The sequence below is a fragment of the Taudactylus pleione genome, unplaced genomic scaffold (assembly GCF_031769625.1).
Source record: "Taudactylus pleione unplaced genomic scaffold, aTauple2 ptg000987l, whole genome shotgun sequence".
Lineage (NCBI taxonomy): Eukaryota > Metazoa > Chordata > Amphibia > Anura > Myobatrachidae > Taudactylus > Taudactylus pleione.
In genome coordinates this window covers 153,742-177,313 of record NW_028285388.1, presented here as the reverse complement: position 1 = coordinate 177,313, position 23,572 = coordinate 153,742, and the positions used below count along the sequence as shown (strand labels likewise).

Here is a 23,572-nt window from a genome sequence, read left to right as displayed (position 1 = left end):
GATGGAACATATGGGCTGCACATCTGATCATAAGATCCGATTATAGGAACTGCGGGAGCGCACATCGGAACGTATCTTACTAAAATAATACATGATTTTCACAAGATCCATCATATGACTCATCGAAAATCGGGCAATCGGCCCGAAATCATGCAGGTGTATGGCCAGCATAAGACTCTCATCCACTCACAAGTCATCTCCAGATTGGACTACTGTAACCTCCCCTTATCTGGCCTCAACCTCTCTCCACTCCAATCTGTCCTCAAAGCTGCAGCCCAGCTTATTTTCCTCTCCAAACATACTACATCTGCCTCCCCTGTCCTACAAGCCCGTCACTGGCTCCCCTTCCCTTTCAGAACACAATTCAAGCTGCTCACGCTCACTTACACAGCCCTCACCCAATCCTCTCCCATTTACATCTCTGATATCATCTCCCGTCACTCTCCTATCAGCCCACTTCGCTCCACAAATTAATGCTGTCTCTCCTGACAACTTACTCACTCCCACTCCTGCCTCCAGGACTTTGCTCGAGCTGCTCCCAACCTTTACTTTACTTTATTGTCATTAATAGCACAAGTGATGTCAACGGAAAAAAAAACAAGCAGCACTATACCGCATACTAAGACAGGCAGCACTATACCGCATACTAAGACAGGCAGCACTATACCGCATACTAAGACAGGCAGCACTATACCGCATACTAAGACAGGCAGCACTATACCGCATAATAAGACAGGCAGCACTATACCGCATACTAAGACAGGCAGCACTATACCGCATAATAAGACAGGCAGCACTATACCGCATAATAAGACAGGCAGCACTATACCGCATAATAAGACAGGCAGCACTATACCGCATACTAAGACAGGCAGCACTATACCGCATACTAAGACAGGCAGCACTATACCGCATACTAAGACAGGCAGCACTATACCGCATACTAAGACAGGCAGCACTATACCGCATACTAAGACAGGCAGCACTATACTGCATAATAAGACAGGCAGCACTATACCGCATAATAAGACAGGCAGCACTATACCGCATACTAAGACAGGCAGCACTATACCACATAATAAGCAGCAATTACACTACTATGAAAATAATTAGGAAAAAAACATCATAATAACAACAGATCAGGATTATTAGAACCATTTAACATACGCGCTGCATAGGAAAAAAACTGTTACGCAAGCGTTTTGCACGAGAACGCATGGTGCAGCAATGTTTATAAATCTTGTCCATGTCCTGCAATGTTCTGTACTGTAATTGACTTTGGCTCCCATTTAATAATGATCTGGGCATTCCAGTACCACCCATGATCGCATTGCAAGATGTATTATCCGGCACATGCAGGGAGAGGGGCGCTGAAAGGAGCCCGTACCTGCGATGTGCCGGAGAGCTGCCGGCGCTTCCGCACATGCTGACTGCAGTTGTGCGGCACCCATTGCCTGGGGAGGGTTCCCGCAGGAACCTTCCGCCGGCTAATTACGTGGTGTGAAGCCCATAGGCTACAGCCAGGGGCGTATCTATAATGGGTGCAGGGTGTGCGGGGAACACGGGTCCCTGGGTCCAGGGGGGCCCCGCACACCCTGCACCCATAATATTACTTACCTCTCCGGAGTCCCACGTCGGTGCGGGGGTCCTGCGCTGTAAACGACTGGAAAATGGCTGTGGCTGCCTTTTTCCCATCGTTTGCATATTCGCTGTATAGGGAAAATGGCCGCCTTGGCCATTTTCCCAGTGACCTGTGCATACATTATAGCCTCTGGGCACACTCTAGTGCCCAAAGTCTATAACTCCGGCGCTGGCCGCGCACAGCTCAGTGCGCTGCCGGCCCCCGGGTGGAGAGGAGGGGGCCTGTGTCTCCAGAAACGCCCCTGGCTATAGCGGCTAACACCATCTTCAGATGGCGCTAGCTGCAGGGGCCAATATGTGTAATGCATCGCATTCCGGATGTTGGTAGAAACCTATGGGGGTAGCGGCTGCCGGCAGGAATGGAGGGATCACAGCAGGTATTGGAGATACCAGCTATGGTCCCTCCTTAATACATCCGGGTTCTACAAAATATTTGTAGTTAACTCCCGAAAACGCATAGCCGCAAATATAGGATGATATATGGGCCCCTTTGTTCATACTGTTTCTGTCTATCATCTTCCCCAATTGATTGCTGATGTATGAGCTACAGAACAGTTGCTTCCAATATCACTATTAATGACGATTAACCAAGTTTCTACATTCTCCTAATACATAGTTACATTGTTTCAGCTGGAAAAACACTTCATCTAAGGGAGAGGTGGACTCTGAGCCCTGACGGTGTAGGGAGGGGTGAGAGGGGATAGTGTGAGTCACATAAAGGGAGATATATCAAGTCTTGCAGAGAGAGAAAGTGGAGAGATTGCCCAAAGCAAGCAACCAACCAATCAGCTTCTGTCACTTAATACATTGTGCTAGATAAATGACAGCTAGAAGCTGATTGGTTGCCATGTTCAACTCCACTTTATCTCTCTCTAAGCTTGATACATCTCCTCCACAGACATGAAACCCAGCAGGGAGAGAGAATAGCAAATACTAAGTAACAGACAGATAATTACAGTCAGTGATGGCGTATATGGGGCAGGCTTATCAAAGAGCAAAAAGCCCCATTGCTGAGGACCGGACACCTTTATTATGATTTGTGGTGTGTTCCTGAAAATTAAGAATCCTTATCGCAGCCTATCACAGCAATAAGGTTTCTTTTACCATTGCAATGTGAATGTACTAACCTAAGTCGTGTCGAAAAGAGCTCCAATAAGAGCCCGGTCAGGCGATCAGTAAAAGTAACGTCACTTCGGACCTCTGCTAGGCTACTGCGTCTGTGCGGTCTCGCAGCTTTGCATCCGCAATGTGTACACGACGCAATCACCTCCAGGCCCACCAGGGGGAATGCACTAAATTTTCACTTTATTTTTTGCTAGGGGCGACTGAGTAGTATTCAGCTGTCACAATTATGTTTTCTTGACAAATTGCAGCATACTGGTAATAAATGCAAGTACAGGCATATAACTCTTCCTCACTTCCCATACTGCAGGGTCTATGGCCCTCTTTCTGAATGAGGGCGGCCACTTCTATTTTTAAGTGCGGCCTCCTGGTCGCTAGCTAAGCTGTGGGTTACCACCCACAGCTTTAGCGACCGACCAGGTTGATGGTCGCGATGGTTAAGACCATCGTGACCATCAGGGCTTGCGACGAGACCTTAAGGTTGGGTCTCGGCAGCCGCAAGCCCCAGGGAGCTTCCTGCTCTGATTGAGCAGGAAACTCCCCACTGACATCACTGCTGATGTCAGTGCGGCCACCCACAAAATGGCAGGCGTTCCTTAAGGAACTCCTCCATTTGTGAAACCATCCCCCGGCTGCCTACAAAACGGGCCGAGCTGTCGATCAACATCGACAGCCGGCCCATTTGTAGAGCACTCCGGAGAGAGAGAGAGTTTCTCTCTCGCTCCGGGGCTTGCGCACGCGCAGTGCGGCCGCTGCGCGTGCGCAGGGCCTAAACATCAACCTGGTTGCAAGCGCTCAGCGCTTGTGACCGGGTCTGAATGAGGACCTATGTACTAAAGCCTTGGAGAGAGATAAAGTGGAAAGAGATAAAGGGGTCTATTCATAGAGCAGTGAAAAGTCCTGTTTAGCTGAAATCAGGGCTTTTCATAGAGGCCGGTCACCGTGGAGAAGTGAATTACTCCTCCAGCAGCACCACTGCTTCGTGTATGAATCACATCACCACACTTTTCTTTCCGTTCCTCTCCTGAGGCACAGATTCGCCATCTGATGGTGTAGTCTGTACCGCAAACTGAACAGAGCAGAAAAGTAGCATACTTCCCTGCTGTCTGCCCGGCACCCGACGCTGGCTCCGCCCCACACATGGTGCAGGCTCCCCCCCTTTCCCCAGCATCCATTGCAGCAGGTGTGACCTCACCTGCCTGCTCCGACCGGAACATGTGCAGTAAGAACATACTTGCCTACCTTTAATAATCTCTTCCCAAGGGGAAGCCCGGGTAAGAGAAGCAACAGGGGGCCGATGGGGGCATGGCCTGACAATTTGCGTCATTAAGCCCCGCCCCTCATGGTAAAATTGCAGCGATTGGGTCAAATTTACATAGGGGCCAAATTATGTGATTCATGAAGAATCACCTCTTATGCCCCGCCCCCTTCACGGAGACCTGTGATCGCCGCGGGTATTCTCCTCATTCTGCCCACTTCACTAGGAAGTGAGCAGAATATGGGAGAAATGCCTACCCTTCCAGGGGGTGCGGGGGGGTTACCCGAAAAATCGTGAGCCTCCCATGAAAACCAGGAGGGTAGGCATGTATGAGTAAAAATATAGACATATCATAACATAACTCTCATCCACTCACTGGTCATCTCCAGATTGGACTACTGTAACCAGGGCCGAAACTAGGATATCTGTCACCCGGTGCAAGGCAGCAATTTTGAGCCCCCCTCCCTTCCCGTACCTGGATTTTGTCCTTGCTCCTCCATAAGGCAGTGCATTACTCAGACGTCCCTGGTATAGTGACTTACATTATTCCATACACCATAATGCCCATTACACATTATGCCACACACTGTGATGCCTATTACGAAAGTGCCACTTACATATTTGCCCGACACCATTTTATGCCCCACAGTAATGCTTCTAATTACATTAAAATTACCTGCTCGTTGCCATGGGGTTTCATGCTTGTTGTCAGGGGATTTATGCTCATTGCCAGGGGGTTTCATGCTTGTTGTCAGGGGTTCCATGCTCGTTGCCATGGGGTTCCATGCTCGTTGCCACGGGGTTCCATGCTCGTTGCCATGGGGTTCCATGCTCGTTGCCATGGGGGTTTATGCTCAGCCAGGGGGGTTTATGCTCGTTGCCAGGGGGGTTTGAAGTGAGAAGATGCAGCTCTCAGCATCCTCTCCCTGCAGCACCAGCGTTCCCGGCACTTCCGGGAACGCTGTGTGCATTGCGCTCTGCTAACAGACACTAGAGGTCCACTAGGACCTCTAGCATCTGTCTCTTCCTTGGCCGTGGCCATTTTTTTATGGCCGTTTTCAGCAGAGTCCATGCAGACTCTGCCATCCAAAAATGGCCGCCGCCAAGAAAGAGACAGACACTAGAGGTCCAGTAAGGACCTCTAGCATTAGTCTCCTCTTCGTCGGCGGCCATTTTCAGATGGCAGAGTCTGCTATTTCACCCCCCCGCAATCCCCTCCCGATGCACGTGCACCTCTAGCCCCCCCCCTAGTTGTGGCCCTGCTGTAACCTTCTCCTATCTGGCCTCCCAGTCTCTCACCTCTCTCCACTACAATCGGTCCTCAGTGCTGCTGCTCGGCTCATCTTCCTCTCCAAACGTTCTACATCTGCCTCCCCTCTCCTTCAAGCCCTACACTGGCTCCCCTTCCTCTTCAGATGCCAATTCAAGGTTCTTACATTCACTTACAAAGGACCTGATTCAGAGCCGCTCGTAAGCGGCCGCTCGTTCACACTGAGCGATGTTCGCACAACTGCGCATGCATACGGATTGTAATACGCATGCGCGAACCAGTCAGTGCGGCCGAAAATCGTTTGTTCGCAAAATAACGAATGTCTGCTATTTTGAGTGACAGGAGGAGGCGTATGTGGGTGGTAACAGGGGAAGGTGCTTGAAAACGGGGAGTGGAATTCAGAACGCAGGCGTGCTTAAAGGTCAAAACAGGCGTTTTATGGGTGTGCATAATTAATACAGCAGCGTCAGCGACCACGTCACTTGGTTTTTTCTTAGTCAGAACTACTCGCAAAATAGTGGTTGAAAAAACCAACCACAAGAATAGCGAGCAGTTCATACGCTGTTCGATGTACTCGATTAATCTAATAAATAGCGGACATGACGTATGATGCGAGCGGGCAGGGGGCGTATTTTTCAAAATTTCGACCGCAAGTTTTGCTCGCTCGTTCAGACTTAGAGGCGTGAACAGACCGCAAAGTGCGAACGGTTCATTTGAATAGCCACCCCTTTTTTTTAAACGAACGACCGCAAATAGCGAGCGGCTCTGAATGAGGTCCAAAGCCCTCACCAAATCCTCTCCCACATACATTTCTGACCTTCTCTCCCTTCACACTCCCACCCGTCCACTTCGCTCAACTAATGCATGCCGCCTCTCTTGCCAACTGATTACTTCCTCCCACTCGCGCATCCGAGATTTTGCCTGTGCTGCTCCCGACCTTTGGAACTCTGGGCCTGATTCAGAGCCAGACGCTCTGAACGAGCGCCCGCTCTGAATCAAGGTTTTTTTTTTTTTTTTGCGAGGCGGCCTCGTGGACGCTCGCATAGCTGTGGGTTATGATGTGTCCATGATGATGGTCGCGATGGTCAAGACCATCGTGACCATCGGGCTTGCGACAAGACCATTGTGGTAGGGCCTCGTCTGCCGCAAGCCCTGGAGTGATTTTGGCTCTATCAGAGAAAAAAATCACTCCCACTGACATCACTAGTGATGTCAGTGGGCCGGCTTCTGACGGGAGGCGTTCCCTTAGGAACGCCACCGTCAGGGAGGCACGCCCCCGGCACACCCACCAAAGGGGGCGTGCTGTCAATCAACATCGACAGCACGCCCCCTTTGATCAGACACAACGAGCGAAGGAAAGTCCTTCGCTCGTCGCGTCTGGCGCATGCGCACGACGGAGCTCCCTCCGTCGTGCGCATGCTCAGTGCAGAACATCGACCCACTTGCGAGCGGACAGCCGCTCGCGAGTGGGTCTGAATCAAGGCCATAGTACATTGCATCCAGATCAATCTAAGCCTGGTAGGCAACAGGGATCGGTATGAGGTCTGGCGGTTCAAATCCTGACTCCAGAAGACAGGCAGCAGTGAAGATCCCGACAGCTCCAAAGGTGAGTATTTACTAACCCTACTACCCTCCCCCCCAAACCTAACCCTCCTTTAAGGATGCCTAATCCTAACCTCCATCCCTTGTGCCTAAACCTAACCCCCCTTTCCCCACAGCCTAAACCTAAGTCTCCTGGGGGGGGGTGCCTAACCCTAACATCCCCCCGTGGGTGCCTAACTCTAACCCCCCCTTAACTTAGCCTAAACCTAACGCTCTTGGGGGGGCGCCTAACCCTAAGTCCCCCCCGGGAGCATTTTGACCGTCGGCTACCTGACTGCATCCCAGGCAACACCCCCTAAAACAAAAAGATCTCCCAAAAAGATAAATAAAACAGGAAAAAGGACCCAGAAATTTCAGCCTGAAGAAGGGAAGGAAATTGTTGGGTTGTCCAATAAAATCCGGGTTTCATACCAAGAAGTACAACGAAAGCTCAAATGTACGATCTAGAGCCAAAGCAAAAAAAATCTATGAAACCCTCCCACAACTGGAAAAAGGAAGCAAAGTAGTCTTTAGACAATCCATTAGGAGCTGATTGGTTGGTACTTTATCTCTCTCCAAGGCTTAGTACATAGAGCCTGATTCAGTAAGGATTGCAATTGTGATCGCAGCTGCGTAATCGCACGCAATGAAGCTGCGAAAATATGCTAATGCCTGCCGCAGCTCATCCAGCATAGAGATGCTGCTTTCTCATATCCGTAATACCTCGCAGTCCTGCGTATACATCGGCACCATTGAAGCACATTGGCCCGTCATGCACAGTTACAGCAGGTCTGACCCCTTGCAGAAATTGCAAAAGAAATGTTAGTTGCTCAGATCAGCTTAATTGCATAACACAGGTGCTTGTAAAGGGCGGGGTTTACTCTGAACACAGAAAATGCCCTGGGGATGGCCCTTGGTTGGAATTTTTTTGGGGTGCCTTGCTTCTCGGACGTGAACCCCTTAATGCTAGGGACGCCAGTATAGAGGAGCCTTGACGATTGGCCTGGCGCTTATTCATATATTTGCAAATGTATGTAACTAATACCTCTGAATCGCTATTATCATGTAGGATTTAAGTATTGTTTTTGCTGCAGTGTGCTGGGGGGCAAATCCCTTGCAGAAATTGCAAGCCTTGTCGCATGCAGTGAGTACACAAGCTGGGTATGCAATCGCATTGGTTAATTTGTGCCAGCCCATGCAATGGCGATCAAACGTACAGGCACGCCTGCGTTTCTCCCCCGTCACCACCCCCAAACGCTCACAGCCTGTCACTCACTCTGCGATGGATTCCTATCTGCGTGCGTAATCACAGTGTGACTGCAGCACACGCACGCACGTGCGCTGTACTGTACAATCGGCCGATCTGAGTACGTACAGTAGTTGCAAATACAGACGCTGCTAAATCCGGCACAAAGACCTCTTTATCTCAGATCTGTCAGTTATTAGTCAGTCATTGTATATTATTATTATAGCATCTTTGCAGGGTGATTTCATTATAATTTATTGCAGTTGCATAATCTGGTGAACATGTGAATATATTTTATTTGTGTTATCCACAGTGATGTCAGTTGTCATAGTTATTAATTATGTTTACAGACGTGTCAGTTTTACTGATTCACAGATTTTAGCAGTTATATTATAATGATAATGATTTTTTTGCTCATTATGTTTTTAAGATAATTCTGCCTGACCCCATCAGCCTAGTGTGTCCTGGATGCAGCCCCAGTAACCACTGCAGTTCCTGGCCAGGCAGATCTCCTAATAAGGGAAGGGATGTAGTTTCCCATCCTGCATGGCGTTCTGTATACAGAAGCACAATTCACCTAGAAATACCGTAATACATAGCAGACAATACACAGGTCAGGACAGAAAATGAACCTGTTACTACACTGAGATTTCTTAGTATACTGAGGGGTGCACCTGCGGTGATAACAGGGGGTCTATGTATGTACTAAGCCTTGGGGAGAGATAAAGTGGACGGAGGTAACGTACCAATCAGTTCCTAACTGTCACTGTCACACAGGCTGTGTTTGAAAAATGACAGTTAGGAGTTAATTAGTTACAACTTTATCTCTCTCCAAGGCTTAGTACATAGACCCCTTAGTGCGATAATCTGCAGATTCCTGAAAAAGATTATTATTAGAACAGAGTGGTGCAGCCTTGACCAGCAATATGCGATGCATTCAGTCTGCTCTGAATGTTATTAGAGCCTGGGATATTAGCAGCCCAATTCTATAGAGAAGAAAGACTCTGCGGAAGAGATATTCTGCAGAGGGAGAGCACCTACCTTTATCAGACCGGCCTGGACAACATCTCTCTCCAGTGCACTCCTAGATAGAATAAAGAATGTGTACATGGGGCATTCCCCTTTGTACTGGTGCCTCTCCCTAGAATACTTTCACTATAATGCAGCAACCACACCCTGTAGTGACTGCACCCTGTAGTGTAGATAAATCCCTCACAGTATAGTCTGTGTGATCTCAGGGTCTGATTCAGACCCGCTCGCAAGCGGGTCGATGGTGGCCCAGTGCGCATGACGGAGCCGGTTCCATCGTGCGCATGCGCGAGACCCGGATAGTGACAGGCAAACCGTCGCTCCGAGTCTCGTACCAAAGGGGGCGTGCTGTCGATGTTGAGTGACAGCACGCCCCCTTTGGTGGGCGGGCTGGGGGAGTGGCTGCCCAAACGGAGGCGTTCCCACGTTTGGGGGCGGCCCCTCTGATATCACGAGTGATGTCAGTGGGAGAGATTTCGGCTCTGTTAGAGCCGAAATCTCTCTGGGGCTTGCGGCAACAAGACCCTACCACAAGGGTCTCGTCGCAAGCCCAATGGTCGCAATGGTCTTGATCATCGCAACCATCTTCCTGGCCGCTCGCTATAGCTGTGGGTGGTCACCCACAGCTATGCGAGCGGCCAGGAGGCCGCTCTAAAAAACAAGAAGGCCGACCCTGATACAGAGCGAGCGCTCTGTCAGAGCGTCCGGCTCTGAATCAGGGCCGTCCTTCTTAATTTTAGAGCGGCCTCCTGGCCACTCGTATAGCTGTGGGTGACCTATAGCGAGCGGCCAGGAAGATGGTCGCGATGGTCAAGACCATCGTGACCATTGGGCTTGCTACGAGACCCTTGTGGTAGGGTCTCGTTGCCGCAAGCCCTGGAGTGCTTTTGGCTCTATCAGAGCCGAGAGCACTCCCACTGACATCACTTGCGATGTCAGTGGGGCTGGCCCCAGACGGTAGCCATCTGGGTAGCCACGCCCCTCGCACGTCCACCAAAGGGGGCGTGCTGTCACTCACCATCGACAGCACGCCCCCTTTGTAGCGAAACCCATAGCGACGGCTTGCCCGTCACTATCCAGGTCTCCGCATATGCACGACGGAGCCGCCTCCGTCATGCGCACTGGGCTAACATCGACCCGCTTGCGAGCGCTCAGCGCTCGCGAGTCTGAATTAGGCCCTCAATGTGTTATGTGCCGCTGACATACATGTGCATTCCTGGAAGTGCTTTTAGATCAGTGTTTCTCAAACTCTGTCCTCATGGAACCCTAAAGGCGCACATCCATTAGCAGAACTAAAAACGACTGCACGATTATTTACGACATTGTAATAATCGTGCAGTCGTTTGACAGTCTGTGCTGTGCCTATACTGAGCGAGCAGTCGTTCAGTGTAGGAACATCAATCATCCCCTAACATGCTCAACCTGTCGTTATCGTCAGGTTGTTCAGCATGTTCGGCCGATGATTGATGTCGGAACCGACCAGCGGGAGCGCGCATCACTGGTCATTACAGACATTAATGTGGCCGATTGATGAGCGATTGAACCATAACGATATTGTTATGGTTCAATCGCTCATAGAAATCGGCTAGTGGACGTGTGCCCTAACTGCATGTTTTTTAGTATCCTCAGGAATAATTAGTACCACCTGCAGATCTATTGTGTTAGTCAATTAACATACACCTGTGCAGGTCAGTAATGTAATAATCTGCATAATATACAGTATTGCTATGTATCTGTCAGAGGGTAGATGGAACAGGGCAATGTTCTGCAGATGTCTAGAGAGGTCAGTAATGTAATAATCTGCATAATATACAGTATTGCTATGTATCTGTCAGGGGATAGATGGGACAGTGATAAATTCTGCAGATTATTATATTACCGACCTCTCAACATCTGCACAGCACTACTCTATGTATCTGTCAGGGGGTAGATAGGACAGAGCAATGTTCTGCAGCTATATAGAGGTCAGTAATGTAATAATCTGCAGTATATATCACTTTGTATCTGTCAGGGGGTAGATAGGACAGAGCAATGTTCTGCAGATCCCTAGCAATCCTCTATTAGTAAAACAAATATACAGGAATATTCTGTAGGTGAGAAATGATTGGTAACGTTTATACAGTACATTAATATATCCAGTTCCAATTAATTGGGAAGTAGTATTTGCCCCATTATTATTACCCCTCTGCTTTCCTCCGTCAGTTGGGATAAGACACTCACCGTACATATAGGGCAGGTACAAGGCGCAGGCAGCCAAAGTCGCCGTTACTGAGACCATCTTCCTGTTGATATTCACAAATACGTCATCTGTGAGGCATGAAAACCTGGTCACTCTCTTGTTCACTAGTGCTGTGTTAGGTGGCTGAGGCACGAATATGATAGAGAGGTATGAGGTTGCTGTTTCTAGCTACTGCCCCCGCAGCACTAAACGGCATAAACAAGGGGTTAAGCTGGGTACACACGTAAAGGTTTTCTGTCCAACCATCCAACTAGTTGATTGGTTGGAATGAAAACCTGGTTACGTATGGGAGTAACTGATGATCAGCAATTTGCTCCTAAATGCCAGAAAACAGATGAAAATGGTCGTCAGACAAGTTTGTTAAATGTTTGATCTAAACAATTTGTTCTAACAACAGTTTTTGTCCATTTTCTGGCATTTGGGAGCAAATTGCTGATCAGTTACTCCCATACATTACCGGATTTTCATTCCAAATAATCAGCTAGCTGGTGGGACAGAAAATCTTTACGTGTGTATGCAGCTTACTCATTGCTAACAGATAACTTGTGATTTCATTGTCGAAGCCGGATAATTGGCTGAGACAGGATCGGTTTAAAATTAGATCGAGGCGACGCCATTTTGCGAATGGCAATGAGACGCCATTTTGCGACTGGCCACCCAGCGTCATTTTAGTGAAACTCGCCATTATAAGTACATACGGCGATGCTATTATTTAGCGTCGTGCGATTCCCACGCAATATAAAGAAGTTAAAAGTCCTCACCACATAAATACAGACAGCCACTAATACATATAAAATGATCAACCCTGCAAAACACGTACCATGGTGTACTCCACAAAACACAGTCGCACAGCGCTAATTAGCGTCTTTTCCCAATTCCCCAATACCCTGCACACTTACATAAAAGGTTCCCTAGCATTAAAGTGTAATATTCAAGGTTTATTCAGTAATTATTAATGTTGTGTAAGAAAGGTTATTTGATATCTAAGGTTTAGTACATGGTAAGCAGACCATGTTTGGTGTTGTACTGATCCAGTGTCTCTCAACAGATTTTCGGTATTGTCGGTGAGAAGATCGCAACATGCGTCTGCAAACTATGGACTATAGAGAGTTAAAAACATTAAAATGTACTCTGTAATGTTAGCAGCTTAGATTAGCATGCAGTGGGAAAAGGATACAAAGGGCTAGTAGAGGCTGTTTGTGTCCATTCTAATTGACCTATGAACTATCCTGTACCAGAAGCACCTTTAAGAAGAACCAATGGAATCATGCCAAACTTGTCTATTGTATTGCCTATTCCTGTAAGAGTATATATGTGTGCTCTCTGACCCCAGTCTTGAATCTTCTTGCTGTGCTGTTGACGGAGGTTTCTAATGCTGATGCCGGTATCTGGGTCCATAGCGCGTGCATATGTAACAACTGTACCTTGGGTCTGTATGATTTATTTGCGCTAATTCTCTTTAGATCACAGCATGTAACCATCTGTTTTTATATTGAATAATAACTTTTTGTGCTTTGGAACCACACTCAAAGTCTGAAAGCATTTATTTTCTGTGAGACTCATTACGCTAAATAGCGACAATTTTAGAAGGTTTAGGCAGGATTTTAGAAGGTATAGACAGGATTGCATAGAGGTTTTAGTTAGGTATCCATATCATGATTTCAAAGTCCAATGTAAGCGATAGGTGCTGAGTGTTTGGGGGATTTTTAGCAGGAACTTGGATTATTTGCCTGGCACAGAACCTGAAATTATTGCCCCTAAAATTAGCCGTTCGCAAGATAGTGATAAAAATGCTGATGCACACTCAAAAACAGAGATTACCGCATGCGATTTATTGTGTTGCATTAACCGGTCACTGAAGTTAAATTACCCTTTAGGGGCCTATGTATGAATGTATTAATAATAGCGGAACTGCCGTGATTATTAAGTATCCGTTTATTGGCGGATATTTTCATTGGTAACGAGAATATCCTCTACTGTATTCTTTCACATTTGTTTAATACTCCTCCAGGGTAAGCGGACACTGTGCTTTGCTTTTCAGGGTTTAGTACATAGGGGGTCAGATCGTAGTTCCCATTGAGAATACTGTGGACTGCGATCTGAAGTGCTAATTATCCTTCTGCAGGAGATTTCTGCATTAGGCTAGTAGTACATACAGTAGTAAGAAACCATAAAATGATGACGATAAGGAGGATCATTAGGACAAAGCTTGAGGCGCACTGTGGAATAGGGTAAACACCGCTTTGTTAAATGACACATTTAGGATTTTCTTCTATAATACTGCTCAGCGGAGACTCATTTATGGATTTGGTGGTGCGCCCCTCGGCAGACAAGCAACACCCCTACAAATTCACACTTGCCGCTCCGTTACCTCATTTCAATCCTCTCACTCCAAGCGGGAAACCTCACTTTTGCACTGTGCCCTGTGCACGGAACGCACACTCGCTGCCTATGACCATTCTGCTCCGCAGCAAAATCCATGCACTTTGGCGCCTATCTATCATCGCCCACGGCAGAACCACGGCTGGTTTCTCACTGACTTGTTGAGATATGGAAATTACTTCCACCTCATTTTAGCAACGGTAACATTTTATACTCCTAGAGGTTCATTGATCAGCCAGAGCCGCTGCCCACGTATTCCGTAAGTGCAGTCACCGAGATCGATTTGTTGACCTGTTTGTGTGTCGGAAAACATGGGGTGACAGGACAGTTTGTGGATCCTGGCAGTTATAAAAAGGGACGCAGGAGAGGGGAAATGCTGTACTAAACATTGGGCCTCATTCAGTGTTGTCCGCCATTATAGTCGCAGCTGCGATTTCCCATGCAGCCTATGTGAGAAAATATGCAAACGCCTAACAGACTCCCCGCCCGCACTAGTCTAGAACAGATAGCGTCGATCCGCGCATTCACTTGGACCGTACGGTATTTCACATCACTCAGCGGTCACCTGCAGGGCACACAACTGTAGAGGGAGCCCCTGCATGGCGACATTCTCAATGCCAGCAGCCCACAGCCTGGGGATAAATTCTGGCTGTGCCCAGATGAGGTAATAGAGATACTTGGCACACTATCAGGAACAGGCACTGCCCTACATATAGAGCAGAATATAGAACTAAGTGGACGGGAAACTTCCTGTTACCACATTTCAACTTGGAGACAACTATTCAAGGCACCGGATTACTGCGGACATTTGGGATTTTTGGTTCATTCCCCAGGATTTATATTATCATAATTTACATAAAAAAATAAACATATATACGGTGCTAGCAAAACTTGATCCACAAAATACATGTATAAGTATTATTTACAAAAACATTTTGTATAGAACAATATCAATTCCTTTATTTTCTTCATAATTTACAGACATATCAACTTTTTCTGACGCGTTTCTGTGATCAATTCTTATTTCTATTTTAAATTGATTTAAAAAAGTTCTAGACTTTATTTGATTTATAGATCATTTTTACTGTTATTTAACAGCATTTTCCGGTGTTATGTATCATATCAGAAACTTCCACACACTATTCAGGAGCAGCCCACCCTATACGTCTCACCCTCCCTGTACGTCTCACATCCTGAGCATAGAGTTCTGGTTTCTCAGCTAACACTCATTGTTACTCACATGCGAGTAATAACTGGGGCAGTTTAGGTTTATGTTACATGATAATAACTGGGGCAGTTTATGTGACATGATAATGTGTATAGGGAAACACCCATATACTGAGTATATATAACTGGGGCAGTTTATGTGACATGATAATGTGTATAGGGAAACATCCATATACTGAGTATATATAACTGGGGCAGTTTATGTGACATGATAATGTGTATAGGGAAACATCCATATACTGAGTATATATAACTGGGGCAGTGTATGTGACGTGATAATGTGTATAGGGAAACATCCATATACTGAGTATATATAACTGGGGCAGTTTATGTGACATGATAATGTGTATAGGGAAACACCCATATACTGAGTATATATAACTGGGGCAGTTTATGTGACATGATAATGTGTATAGGGAAACATCCATATACTGAGTATATATAACTGGGGCAGTTTATGTGACATGATAATGTGTATAGGGAAACACCCATATACTGAGTATATATAACTGGGGCAGTTTATGTGACATGATAATGTGTATAGGGAAACACCCATATACTGAGTATATATAACTGGGGCAGTTTATGTGACATGATAATGTGTATAGGGAAACACCCATATACTGAGTATATATAACTGGGGCAGTTTATGTGACCTGATAATGTGTATAGGGAAACATCCATATACTGAGTATATATAACTGGGGCAGTTTATGTGACCTGATAATGTGTATAGGGAAACATCCATATACTGAGTATATATAACTGGGGCAGTTTATGTGACGTGATAATGTGTATAGGGAAACACCCATATACTGAGTATATATAACTGGGGCAGTTTATGTGACCTGATAATGTGTATAGGGAAACACCCATATACTGAGTATATATAACTGGGGCAGTTTATGTGACCTGATAATGTGTATAGGGAAACATCCATATACTGAGTATATATAACTGGGGCAGTTTATGTGACCTGATAATGTGTATAGGGAAACATCCATATACTGAGTATATATAACTGGGGCAGTTTATGTGACCTGATAATGTGTATAGGGAAACATCCATATACTGAGTATATATAACTGGGGCAGTTTATGTGACGTGATAATGTGTATAGGGAAACACCCATATACTGAGTATATATAACTGGGGCAGTGTATGTGACATGATAATGTGTATAGGGAAACACCCATATACTGAGTATATATAACTGGGGCAGTTTATGTGACATGATAATGTGTATAGGGAAACACCCATATACTGAGTATATATAACTGGGGCAGTTTATGTGACCTGATAATGTGTATAGGGAAACACCCATATACTGAGTATATATAACTGGGGCAGTTTATGTGACATGATAATGTGTATAGGGAAACACCCATATACTGAGTATATATAACTGGGGCAGTTTATGTGACATGATAATGTGTATAGGGAAACACCCATATACTGAGTATATATAACTGGGGCAGTTTATGTGACATGATAATGTGTATAGGGAAACACCCATATACTGAGTATATATAACTGGGGCAGTTTATGTGACCTGATAATGTGTATAGGGAAACATCCATATACTGAGTATATATAACTGGGGCAGTTTATGTGACCTGATAATGTGTATAGGGAAACATCCATATACTGAGTATATATAACTGGGGCAGTTTATGTGACGTGATAATGTGTATAGGGAAACACCCATATACTGAGTATATATAACTGGGGCAGTGTATGTGACATGATAATGTGTATAGGGAAACACCCATATACTGAGTATATATAACTGGGGCAGTTTATGTGACATGATAATGTGTATAGGGAAACACCCATATACTGAGTATATATAACTGGGGCAGTTTATGTGACCTGATAATGTGTATAGGGAAACATCCATATACTGAGTATATATAACTGGGGCAGTTTATGTGACCTGATAATGTGTATAGGGAAACATCCATATACTGAGTATATATAACTGGGGCAGTTTATGTGACCTGATAATGTGTATAGGGAAACATCCATATACTGAGTATATATAACTGGGGCAGTTTATGTGATGTGATAATGTGTATAGGGAAACATCCATATACTGAGTATATATAACTGGGGCAGTGTATGTGACGTGATAATGTGTATAGGGAAGGGCAGTATTGTATACAGGAATCGCACATCATCTGCCTGCAGGAAGGAAGCACATAGGATCGGATTCACTACGGATCACTATTGCGATCACAGGCTAGGATTGCGCACACAGACCCACTGCGAAAATATGCTGTTTGCAATGGTAACGCCGTCGCAGGCCAACATAAGTATGCCCACTTCCCCTTACTCACATACGTAATACTTTGCAAACATCGGTAACATCGGAGCCTCACACACAACTACACAAGGTCAGACCTTACTCAGAAATTGCCAACCTCGTCGCACGCAGTGAGAGCTCAAGCTGCGTATACCATCGCAGTGAGTAATTTATGCATGCCTTTGTAACAGCGTTCAGACGCACTGACACACCTACGTTGCGTCAACCCCCCCCACCCCATTTACACCCCCAAACATTCACTTCCTGTCAATCACTCTGAGATTGGTCTGCGTGGTCTCTGCGATCGCAGTGTGATCACAGCGATTCCTTTGCACGTGCGCAGTAAGCAACAATCGTCCATCTGCGTTTGTAATTACAATAGCGATCCATAATGAATCCGGTCCACAGTCCCTTCTACATTTTTCAGTTGGAGGAATCAGTATGTAATACCGCCAGCTTCCTGACTGCGGACCTGATTCAGACCCGCTCGCTAGGAGCGATTGTCGCCAGTCTGCGCATGCGTCTAAGTCGCAGTGCGCGTGCACAAACTAGCGTCTGCAATGTACAATCACGAGCTCGCAGTACACAGACAGATCGCTACTTTGAGTGACAGATTGCGCCGTTTGTGGGTGGTAACGGGAAGGTGCTTGTGAACGGGGGAGTGGCTGTGCGAACGCAGGCGTGTCTGACCGTCAGAACGGCGTTTAATGGGTGTGCATAATTAGCAAAGTAGCGTCATTGTACACGTGACTTGGTTGTTTTTTAGCCTGAACTGCTCGCAATGCTTGGGGTAAGTTAGGTCAACCCCGAGCGCTGCGAGCAGCACCGATGGCCCATTAATCAGACTCTTCCTGGAGATGACGTGTGCTGCGAGTGACAGGTGGGAGGTTTTATAGTCCAGCGTACGCTAACTGCCGCTCACTAAGACATAGAGGGCGTCTTTAAAGCACAAAGAGCGATCGCTTGATTTGCATACCCGGACCCTTTTTGCAAGCAAGCGATCGCATCTTGTGAGCAGCTCTGAATCAGGTCCTGCATCCCCTACAGAGATCTGAACCAGGGGCAGAACGATGAAACCAGTGGAGTCCCAGCTTCCAGGTCAGGACGATGAGAAGTGCATGTGGCTCCTCACCATGGTCAATGTTAATGGCAAAACTGTACAAATAGCAGCAATTTGGAAACAAAGTATTGCACGTAACTCACTGCAAAAGTAGCAGCAACACATTGCACGTAAATGACTGTACAAGTAGCAGAAACATATTGCATGTAACTGACTGTACAAGTAGCAGAAACATATTGCATGTAACTGACTGTTCAAGTAGCAGAAACATATTGCACCTAAATGTCTGTACACTATGGGCCTGCAGCTCTTCTTATTGGAGAATATAAAATTTACAAAAACCTTCTATTTATTTAGATTGTGAATGAATTTCGGATATCTGCAATATGGACTCCGGAGTATATTAAATGTATAGATTGCCTTTAAAAGAAGATTTTTTATTATAAAGTCCGCCTGAAAACCTCTGTGCGCACATTATTGGCAGGTAAAAACAAGGTGTACAGGGCATTTATAAATGAAGCGCTCAGACCAGTTACTGAGGGTTACACAGCGATGTTCTACTCACAGGAGAGTTAGGTGTTTCTATGTGTATCAGACCTATTCACAGACTATGCTCTGATGGTGAACGGTTTTGTTGTGCCCATTAGAACGGAGTATGTGACTGTAATAAATACCTGCCCCGTGGATCAGGCGATAGGACTGTGCCCTCTGCCCACCGGCTGGGTGATAATGACAGGATCCAGGATTCCTTTTACGGATTTTATTACTTAAATAAAACTCACAAGCCTGGTCATAATGTACACCCTCTGCTAAACCCGGCTCTTATCATTAAGTAACACAGCAGCAGTTCCCCACGAGGAGGCCAGGGTCCATCGGCAGGTGTATTGCAGGTAGTGAGCACTGAACAGCGATGTACGTAGTTCACAGATACTGGAACAATGGACAGATTCCAAGTTAGTGCATCGAAACGTTCGCTCAGGTGCTAGAAAGCAAGAAAACTATAATCGGGGGGGGGGGGGGGATGTCAAGATTGTGAAATGTTGTTGGTTTGTCTGATATGATGGATGTCAGCAGCATTTCATATTCGCAATTACCCTATTGCTGCCCAAAACTGGCGCCTGAAGAGAGATGTATAAATCAGCTGTACTAAAACATAATAATGGAACAATGCAATGGAAACGCTGCTTTAACCAAAGAAGGAGCGGCCGAGATCACCGAGGATCCAGGACGATTTGTAGAAGCAGGAATATCCTTGTGCCAGGTGACACAATGTACAGTGACTAGGGACCAGGCCGGCAGCAGGACGGCTGTGTGGTCAGGGAGGGCGGACGACAAACTGTTAGTGCGTTTATAGTCCGGAGTTTCAGGGAAAAAATAAAATAAGCCCTCTCAAAATATTTGTTCAGTAAAGTTTTTGCCTTCTAAAAAGGTGCAAAAAAATCTGAAAGTCTTTAATAAATAGTGGAAATCCTGACGGACTGCTCTGCTGCCTAAAATAGATTTCTTTTTACAGCGAAGAACCTCAAAAAAAAAACAAAAAAAAAAACGAACAACAATGATGGCAAAACCAAACGGGTTTCCTTTCAGAGATCATTCGGTGTTGCCAAGTGGTTGCATATGTCCAGACTCTGTGCCGAAACGAGCCACCGCCGGGACAGTCTGTGATCACATCAAACAATGTTCTCACTGCGGCGGCTGATCTTCCTGAGGCGGCTGCTGAGGTGGGTCTTGCTGTGCGGGGGCAGGGTCTTGAGGCGGTCTCGGCACAGGCGTTGGGGGTCTTGGCACTACCTGGGGCTGCCGTTGCCGATAAGCAATGACTGTCCCAAGCAGCAAGGCAATGATAGTCATGAGGTACAGGTCCCACTCCGGCCCCAGTAACTGGTCCATGTCCACATGCAACAGCATCTCTTTCACCTGACAGAGGAAACGGCAATGAATCGTGAGAGACCAAGCATGGAAGAGCACAGTATGGACTAGACAGTGGATAAAGGTTATTATAAGCCCGTATATAGGCTACGCATTCATTACTGTAGGTCTGCAGTGTAGCAGACAACCACCATAGACAGCATTAGAACATGTTGTGCCCTTTCCACGTCAATAATCTGAGAACGCTGCTCTCAGCCTTATGGTGCATACACACACGGTCAGATTTTTCTTCAGATCTGAACGATAACGGTTTTAAAAATCGTTCAATCGTTCATATCTGAAGGAAAATATGACATATCTGACGTTTGACAAGTGGGAATGCGCATCGTTCATCTGACTGATAACGATATCTGACATCTGATGTGTTTGCAGTCAGATTTGGACGATTCCATTCATTTTAATGCAGTCAAAAATAGTTTGTAGTTCAAATCGTTGGTCAAATCGTTCATCTGACAAATCTGACCGTGTCTATGCACCTTTATACTTAAGCTGCATACACACACACACACACACAACGATTTAGTAAATGAACGATTTTAGCAAACGATTTTCATTCATTTTTTCAAGGGAAAATGTAATGAACGATTTTGTTTTTTTTAACTACAAACGATTTTTGCATGTTCCCTTAATGAAAACTTTTGAGTTGGTCAGTCTGACTGAACTACAAACTACAAACGTGAACGCGCATGAACGATAATCCTTCATCGTTTTAACTCAGAAAGTGAACGATTTTTTTCAACGATTAAACGATATGGTTGTCAATAATCGTTCAAAAAAATCGTTGTGTCTGTATGCACCTTAAGACGACATATAAAACCACGATAACCTATTGATAAACTACATACAAAAATAGTCTCAAAGTCAAATACTCCATTCAGAAATTCCGGGTAAAATATCGTACCTCCCTCCCCCCAATCTTAAGAGACAGACTTTGGGATTTCAACAATGTGGAATGTTTTGACCAAACTATAGGATTTGCTGCTGTATCCGATCTATTAACTTCCAATGTTTAAAACGTCAAGACACAATATCAGAGTGGGGATTAAACAAAGAAAAAACAGGACACGGCCCTGTGGTCTTACTACACTAAGACAAATCATTCTTTACTATAAAGCACAGGATCAGCCAATGAGGCCCGACCATGTCTGCAGGGGACCTATATTGTGATGCCTCCCATCTGCCGGTACAAGGCGGCATCTAATAGCTTGTGTCTCCTTACACAAAATGAGGCAGCTTCAACTATAGGGGGAGTAATCTTCATTCTAGCACCCTGCACCTATCCCAACCCTTGCAGTTACACTTTCCTGCCTGGGGTGTCACTCTCTGTTCTGGTGCCTCTAGTACACTCAGCTGACTGCTGAGATACAGACCAAGTGTGCAAGAGGCACCAGAGCAGAGAGTAACACCCCATGCAGGAAAGAGGAAATGCATGGGGTGATAGGTGCAGGGTGCTAGAATGAACACTAGGGGAGTGATGCCTCTTTGGGAGTCATAAATTATAAGGTTTCATATAGTCCGAGAATTGTGATCGAGGTTTATTTCAGCAGTAACCGATTGTTGGTGCGAGTTCTGTGTGATCATAAATGGGGACGGCTAGTGGTCACACAATTCACTTATGGTCTAAATATCTTCACCAAACTAATATATAATGTAAATGAAACCGCCACAAGCAGGAACAATGATTTATGAACTTACATTCATCTCTCGCAGGTACTGCAGCGAGTACAGGATGCCCAGCTTAAACAGCGCCAGAAACACGGGCACCTGGGCGTCCGGGCTGGCCTCAGACGCCATATCGTAGAATCGCTTGGCCAGATGGATGTCCTGTGAAGTCACAATGATACAGAGAGATCTCTTACTGATCGTGCACACTGCAAACTAAGAAACTTCACTTGTGGTTCAATAAACCAATAAATGAAGGGAATGGAGATTAGGACCAACGACTACAGAGGAAGACAATATCCTATGTACATACTAATCAAAAATACAAGTTGAACCTTAAACTAGTTTTCCATCAGAGGAAAGGATTGTCTCGCCCCACCTGTATGGTAATATATTATTGTGGTGTACACACTCCTCACTGCTCAGCATTGTAAGAGATTTGATGGGTCTGCAGGGAATCAGTATGAATGAGGGCCGGCAGTTCAAATGCCGACACCAGAAGACCGTCAGTAGTGAAGATCCCGACAGGGGACTAAGGTAATTAAAACTAAACCTGCCCCCCCCCCCCCCCCAACCCTTCCTTAGGGGTGCCTAACCCTAACCTCCCCCCTTAGTGCCTAAACCTAACCCACCCGTTCCCACAGCCTAAACCTAAGTCTCCTGCGAAGAGGGTGCCTAACCCTAACCTCCCCCCGGGGGTGCCTAACCCCCCCTTTCCCTAGCCTAACCCTCCCCCGGGAGCCATTAACCCAGTGATTCCCAACCTCGGTCCTCAAGGCATACTAACAGTCCTGGTTTAAGTGATATCCATGATTGAGCACAGATGGTTATATCAAAATAACTGAGGTACTAATTAAGTCACCTGTGCTCCAGTATGGCTATCCTTAAAGCCTGGACCGTTAGAGTGCCTTGAGGACCGTGGTTGGGAACCCCTGCATTAACATAATCCTCCCAACCGCGGCTGTCTTAGCCCGTCTTACCTTCATTCAGTATGCCATGCGTCGTGCTCCCGGCATAGGCGTCGTGATTTCGACGCTTATCATTAGACCCCTGCCGGGATTTAACAGTCGGGGAGCCGGCAGTCTGCATTTCGATCATTGGCTTCCTGACTGCATCTCGTCTGCAGACCTAAGCTCCCAATATAGTGGTACCAAGCACATTACATTGTATCAGGTAAGCCATATACTGGGAATATCCATCTGCAGACCTAAGCTCCCATTATAGTGGTACCAAGCACATTACATTGTATCAGGTAAGTCATATACTGGGAATATCCATCTGCAGACCTAAGCTCCAATTATAGTGGTACCGTTCCATTGTATCAGGTAAGTCATATACTGGGAATATCAGTGTGCAGACCTAAGCTCCCATTATAGTGGTACCGTTACAATGTATCAGGTAAGTCATATACTGGGAATATCAGTGTGCAGACCTAAGCTCCCATTATAGTGGTACCAAGCACATTACATTGTATCAGGTAAGTCATATGCTGGGAATATCCATCTGCAGACCTAAGCTCCCATTATAGTGGTACCAAGCACATTACATTGTATCAGGTAAGTCATATACTGGGAATATCAGTGTGCAGACCTAAGCTCCCTTTATAGTGGTACCAAGCACA

General features: G+C 46.0%; 1 protein-coding gene across 1 annotated transcript in view; it reads right to left on the bottom strand.

The window, feature by feature from the left end:
* Positions 1-18,655: 18,655 nt before the first annotated feature.
* The window catches only part of SEL1L (SEL1L adaptor subunit of SYVN1 ubiquitin ligase), a 45,740-nt gene continuing 40,823 nt past the window's right edge, over positions 18,656-23,572 (bottom strand). The window contains exons 20-21 of the mRNA XM_088460901.1: positions 21,985-22,113; positions 18,656-20,277 (exon numbers count right to left, since the gene is read on the bottom strand). Of these exons, the coding sequence (XP_088317027.1) occupies positions 20,044-20,277; positions 21,985-22,113 (363 nt within the window). The 3' untranslated portion in view covers positions 18,656-20,043. The remainder of the gene's footprint in view (positions 20,278-21,984; positions 22,114-23,572) is intronic.